At 33.5% G+C, this 7,047-nt stretch overlaps 1 protein-coding gene across 1 annotated transcript in view; it reads right to left on the bottom strand.

Moving 5' to 3' along the window:
- LOC106461513 (lysosome membrane protein 2-like) overlaps positions 1-421 on the bottom strand; it is a gene marked incomplete at its 5' end in the record, with an annotated part of 52,481 nt that extends 52,060 nt beyond the window's left edge. The window contains one exon of the mRNA XM_022388499.1: positions 261-421. Coding sequence (XP_022244207.1) covers positions 261-421 — 161 coding nt within the window. The remainder of the gene's footprint in view (positions 1-260) is intronic.
- Between the last annotated feature and the right edge of the window lie 6,626 nt (positions 422-7,047).

Genomic DNA, 7,047 nt, shown 5'->3' with positions numbered 1-7,047 from the left:
TTTAACAGTATAAGCTATTTATGTTTCTAAGTATAAATTTAATCTAAAGAAACGTTCATATTAAAATAAATATATAACAACAAATTCGTTACAAATCTTACTGCTACTTTGTTTTATGTTCAACTGAGGTTAACTCTAGATGTTATTGGCACCTAACTGAATATTTGTGTATCAGTTTTTATTTTCATATATTTTTAAAGAATTAAACACTGTTACTGAAATACATTCCTAGTCATCTGAATGTGATAATACAAACCCACCTAAATGTATATGGTCCTATCTCCCGCACTACGGGTTTACTGGCGTTTAGGATGACATCGTAAGGATTGGTGACATTGAAAACATAAAACCTCATGTAGAGAGGAACAGGAATGTCTTTCCAGTTCGTGTAAGCTTCTGTCCCGTTTGAAAGATTTAGTTGCTGAAATGATCATTAATAAAAGATTCTTGTGACGAAAATGTGAAATAATAATAACAGCACATACTTTATTCTTAAACATAAACCAAACAAACTTGTATTCGTTAACAATAATGCACGTTCAGAAAAAAAAAGGGGGGGTGAGAAACACTTTGAACATATTAAAACGTAAAGATATTCAATCGGGGCATATATTTCACCCAAAATCTTTGAAAAAACAGATAAACAATAATTGATACACTATAAGTGGTGCGTTGTTATACAAGATAACATGATAATCTGCCCTTTCCTGTCAAAGATGTTGAAAATTGGATTATTACAAGATCCTAATCTTCTTCTGAAGTAATGATGACAAGACAGACCTTGCTAAATCGCACTGAGATTAGTAAAAATGATTTCAACCGTAACAAAGGATTAACGAGTCCCAAATGTATTATTTGTACCTCATTTCCATAATTATGTTACTGTTATTTTTCTAATATTTTATAAAGCAATAACAACTTGTTTCGACTGAAAAACAAATGAGTAGACCGATTTTAAATATAGGTAGGCTTATTTTAGGTAAACATACACAAACAAAAATAGAAGTTTGAAAAGTCGACATATGGAGTAAAAATGACACGAATTTATCATTGTTAGCTTTTTCTTCTATCCACGATAGCTCACTTGCATGATACATGAGTAGACCGATTTTAAATATAGGTAAAGCTAACAAAATGTGTATCATGCTATAACGTTTTCCTTGTAAGTTACAGTTTTATCATCATTAGGTTAGGTTAGGTATCATTTTTTCAAACTTCTATTTTTGTTTGTGTATGTTTACCTAAAATAAGCCTACCTATATTTAAAATCGGTCTACTCATGTATCATGCTAGTGAGCTATCGTGGATAGAAGAAAAAGCTAACAAAATGTGTATCATGCTATAACGTTTTCCTTGTAAGTTACAGTTTTATCATCATTTCTTCTCATTCAGTAAAAGCTAACAAAATGTGTATCATGCTATAACGTTTTTCATGTGTATCATGCTATAACGTTTTCCTTGTAAGTTACAGTTTTATCACCATTTCTTCTCATTCAGTTAAGTCGCTCGTTTTTAAATATCTGACTAAATCAACTAATTATCTATACACTAAAATTTCAAGTATTTAATACACATAATGCATTTTAGCTGTACAACATCCTTTTGGTGGAGTAAAATAAATGCCAAGCTTGTGAAATGTACAGCGTATACTGTTGTTGGCTAAACAATATGAAAACCCCATAATTTTAGCCAAGCTTGTGAAATGTACAGCGTATACTGTTGTTGGCTAAACAATATGAAAACCTCATAATTCTAAATTATGGATTCAAACATCAAGACAACACTATGTGTTATTAACAGGAGTAATAGTTTAGCAAGTGTCCACTTTCTGTAACTGAAACTGTGGTAATCCAAAGTATCATATATTTTCACATACCAAATTTCAAAGCAATTCATCAAGAAATACACGAGATATAAAAACCTCCAATTTTGACTGAATTTCTATCTCCCCCCTCGCACTGGAATTACAGAAACGTAATTACATACCTAACTTTTATGGATTTTTTTTATTTTCAAAGTTGGTATGCTATCTGATGGAAATGTGGACAGTTTTTAGTTTGTCATTCGGATTAAAGACAGCTGATTTAGAGCAGCAAAACTGTACGGCGAAAGGATGTGCAGATACATAAGTATTGGTTAAGCAAGCAAACTAGATTATGAGTTTCTAGCTCAAGTTTTCAAGAGAATCCTACGGATGGACGGTTATTATTGAGTGCCAATTTTTCAGCACACATTTGCTAAATTTTATGAAATCATCCTAATTAAAGAGCTTTTAGTATCACGTGATTTTAGCTTAAGCAGTTAGCTTAGATAATGATGCTACATACGGCTTTACCGAGTGCATGCGGGTGATAACAAGAAACTGTTAATCTAGTTTCCATCATGTTACTATAAATGAAGTTATTAACACTGTTTTGGAGAGGAAAAACTACCACCACATATTTTAAAGAATCTGGTTGGTTCTGTTAAGTATACGTCTGTTCCAAATAATATAGTTGCGATTCTACAGCTAATGTTGGTTACTGTCGAGTGTCACTTTATTACATGCTGTGGTTTGTCGGACAAAAAAAAAGTCATGATATCTAATCAAAAACACCTTAGGTATGAAAAAAGGTGCGGCCATAAAAGGATTGAGCGTGCGACTTAAAGGAATGAAGTTAAAATTGGGGGCCAGACTGGTAGCTACACTTATAGCAAATAGTCATTCATTAGTTAGCTAGGCTGCGTATTTTGATTTACTCACTATCATGTCCCAAGTTGTTCTGGCTAACGAGTTTTAGAAGAGTTTGGGGTACTGTAATATAAAAAAAAGCAAGTTAGGTCAGAGTTAGTGATTCAGTAAGTTTATTAGTCAGTTAACGAGTAACGATTTAGTTAGTTTGTCTGTTGCTGTTAACCAAGTTACTTAATTCAGTGTTGTAACTTTTGAGTTTGTGATGAATTAAAAGATATACAAAATTAACAAGTAACTGGAAGTTTTTATTCATATGTTTAGTTTCGAAGTTAGATTTATCGTTTATTTTTAAACGATGGAACTTGAAGAATGTGTAGTTGAAAAAATAAGATGCTTTAGTTACTATTAAAGTGAACTGGACTTTGCATACTTTTTACCGAAGAATTCAAAAGCCCACATAACAATAGAAATCATTACAAAAAATTATACTACAAACAACTATACTAGCAAAAACTGTTGGTAAACGCTTTTAGCTTAAAGCGATGCTGAAACAAACGTTGTTACAAGCAACCATAGCAACACACTTCGCTTCGAATGTACTGATCGTGATGACCTTGTGTATAATAATATTCATACCTTTCATTCAAACCGGTGTTTGTGTGTATGTGTTTTCTTACAGTAAAGCCACATCGGGCTATCTGTTGTGCCCACCGAGGGGAATAGAACCCCTGATTTTAGCAATATAAATCCGTAGACTTACCGCTATCCCAGCGGAGGAAATTCAGACGGAATAATTTTTATTATGAGGGATTTTAAGCCCGAACCATATGGTATCACAAAACAGTTGTATGCTAGTCCCTTAATTCAAAAAGGATGCCATAAATACATTATTTAAAAACTTACTTCATTTTAAGATGGAAATATTTATCAAATTCCAACTTTCCAAACATACAGAGGGTTGATTGCATTATATTAAGATGATTTTGAATATGGAAATCAGCGAGTCACGCGACAACCAATGTGATATAAAGCCGCAATGGAACGGAATATATCAAACTACATGTTAACATTGTTTGGCGTATCGTAGATAGTGTAATGCCACCGAAAACTGATCGTTTGATGTAACAGCCCTTTCCGTCGCAAAATATTCAAATACTCAGATCATAAAGATGTGGATTTAGAATTTCCAAGATGGCATTGGAAAACAAAGAAATACTTATCAACTTGGAGCGCCAGGTTCAGCCAGAAAGAGACTTGCAATAGTTCGTATTATATTCCAGGTAATAAAAGTGTGGCTTGCGGCCAAAGCCACCCACGTGACGCAGGCAACACTTCGCAACATAATCAAGAAGAACAGTCTTGAAAAGCTAAAAGTCACGTGTACACAAGTTGCTTTCACCACACATCCGTTTAACTGTGGCATACCTCAAGCAGCTGGAAAATTAAACAGGTATTGATGCTATTTTACATGAAGACATATGATACGTGAAAGAGACGTGAAGATGAGCGAATAAGTATGAAAAGATACAAAGGCAGAATGAAAGGAGATGGTCAGAAATAGAAGAAAAAGAGGTAGGGAAAAATGAAAAGGAGGAAGAGTTATAATGAAGATAATACAGAAGGTAAGTTATTTGTGAAGAGAACTTTGGAACAGAGATACTAGAGGTGAAGATTAAAATATCGTAATAAATGTAAATAATAAAGTATAGGAAATATATAGACAGTTAAAAAGGTGTATTGTAATATAAAAGGTTTGGTAAATTATATATTAGTTACGCTTAAACAAAAGTTTTACATTCAACAATTTTATGATTTCTGAAGATAGTGTTGCGTCATCGAGTCACATGACTACTGTGATGCAACGTTTCTAGAACTATCATGTACTTTGGCGAATGTTCTAGTTCTTACTAGATATAGGGTAGGCTGGTATATAAAAGAGGGGAATGTAATGTGTGTATAGATAGTGATGAATTCTCTATTGTGTCTGGCCCGGCATGGCCAGGTGGTTAGGGCGCTCAATTCGCAATCTGCAATCTGCACATCACACCAAACATGCTCGCCCTTTCAGCCGTGGGGGCGTTATAATGTGACGATCAATCCCACTATTCGTTGGTAAAAGAGTCGCCCAAGAGTTGGCGGTGGGTGATGATTACAAGCTGCCTTCTCTCTAGTCTTACGCTGCTAAATGAGGGACAACTAGTGCAGATAGCCCTCGTGTAGCTTTGCACGACATTCATAACAAACAAACAAACCTACTGTGTCAAATTAACGTTATTTTCTTTTTCCTGGTGATGACCTAAGTAGAGGATCGAAACGTTGCATAGCCATTTTTATTATATACGTGTGTATTTCTCTGTAATAAACATTCACAAGTTAAAAACAATGATGTACGATGTTTTTGTGATTACAATAGAATTTGTTTACATTATTCTAGAAATCCTGTATTTGAAGAAGTAGGACTACTACTGTTGTAATAACGATACTTGAACACTTAGTTGCTTGCCAAATTCATATTTTTCAAAATATTTTCCAATGAGTCATTCACTTGTTTTCGTATTTGTGATTTATACTCGACTTATTTTAAACTTTATTTTAATTTTTTCAACTATACTTCAATAACAGTAAGCTTATTTCTCTTACCCTGTCAGTTTGAAGAAAGTGGTAATTTCAAATACCTGTAGATAAATACAATATAATTAAGCTTTTGTAAACTTGTTGATTTACTATTTCATCATTAATTATAAGTAACTATATTGTTATTAACAATATAATCACTTTAATTTCTATGATTACAAATTAAGTATTTACAATACAATTGAATAATTATCATTAATTAATTTATTTTTTTCTAATTATGCGCCATCTTTACCCAACATCTTCTCCACTACTTACCTTATTTGTGGTTTTTATTTAACAATTACGCACACTGTATATTCTACTGTTAACTGTTGCATTGTTTGATTATTTCTTGAGATAAATCACATAAGTTTAGTTTATTATGCCTTTAGCCAATACGCATTTCCTTCTACATCTAAACTTTGCAGTGCTTATTTGGTCCAAATGACTTTAGGCGCTCCCCAGCGGCACAGCGGCATGTCTGCTAGATACCCGTGGTGAGCAGAGCACAGATAGTCCATTGTGTAGCTTTGTGCATAACTACAAACAAAGAGACTTTAAGCTATAGTTACGTCTCCGGTTGTTAATTAATTTTTCGTAACTTCGTTCCGACGAAACTTAAGCGACACAAGTTCTTTCTTAATAAAACTGGTTTATTCTTTCCGAATACAACTTTACCGATACACTCAACTTCAACAATCGCGCTAAACAAACGACGTTAACTTCAACGAACGTGCTCAATAATACTTTTGACTGCAGATCAATTACTGATTAAAATAATGTTTTAATCGCGTGAAGCGAGAACAACAATCAAATTAACCAACATTATTATTAACTATTTACAAACAGTATCTATTGGGGCGAAGAAATAAGGTTAAAAACCTTTAAGTTTTTGTTTTGTTTTATCATTATTTTATATTATTTCGTATGGATATGTCAGCTACTTGCTACAATTGTTTTTTTTCAGTCCTTGAATAGTGGGCAGGTACCAGAGGATTGTATGTTAGCTAATGTAACTCCTCTTTTCAAGGGATGTGATAAAAATTGCCCCAGTAATTATAGATCCATTAGTCTTACATCAGTTGTGGGAAAAGTTTTGGAAAGTCTGAAAAGATGCTTTGCAAAGTCACTTAACAAAGTTTAGAATTTTATTGGATAGTCAACATGGTTTCAATTAGGGAAAACTTGCCATACAAATCTTTTGACATTCTTTGAAAAGGTTACTGCTTATGTAGATGGAGGTAAGAGTCTATATTTGGTGTATCTAGATTTTCAGAAAGCAATTGACAATATGCCACATAAATGGCTTGTAAAAAAATTCTCTATATAGGTGTGGAGGATAAGTTAGCAAATTGGATAGACGAGTGACTGGGTGAAAGAGAGCATAGGGTTGTTACAAATGGAGTTCAGTCAAACTGGATTAATGTCACAAGTGGAGTACCTCAGGGCTCAGTCTTAGGACCTTTGCTCTTTTTGATTTACATCAATGACATAGATGAAGGAAGGCTCAGTAAATTACTTAAATGTGCTAATGATATTAAGGTCTTGGGTGTTGCTAGCTGTGAATAGGATGCTGCTGATTTACCTGGGATGGAGGGATTGTCATACGAGGAGAGGTTCAAATCTCTGAAATTGTTTTCTCTTGAAAAATGAAGAGTTAGGTGGATCTGATTGAGGCGTTTAAGATTGTAAAGGGAATTGATAGTGTTGATACATTATCTTTTTCATACTTAACAGTGAGAACAGTAGGACTAGGG

The sequence above is a fragment of the Limulus polyphemus genome, unplaced genomic scaffold (assembly GCF_000517525.1).
Source record: "Limulus polyphemus unplaced genomic scaffold, Limulus_polyphemus-2.1.2 Scaffold976, whole genome shotgun sequence".
In the NCBI taxonomy this organism is placed as follows: domain Eukaryota; kingdom Metazoa; phylum Arthropoda; class Merostomata; order Xiphosura; family Limulidae; genus Limulus; species Limulus polyphemus.
Note: the sequence above shows the minus strand (reverse complement) of the source record. Positions and strands in the feature narration are given on the sequence as shown.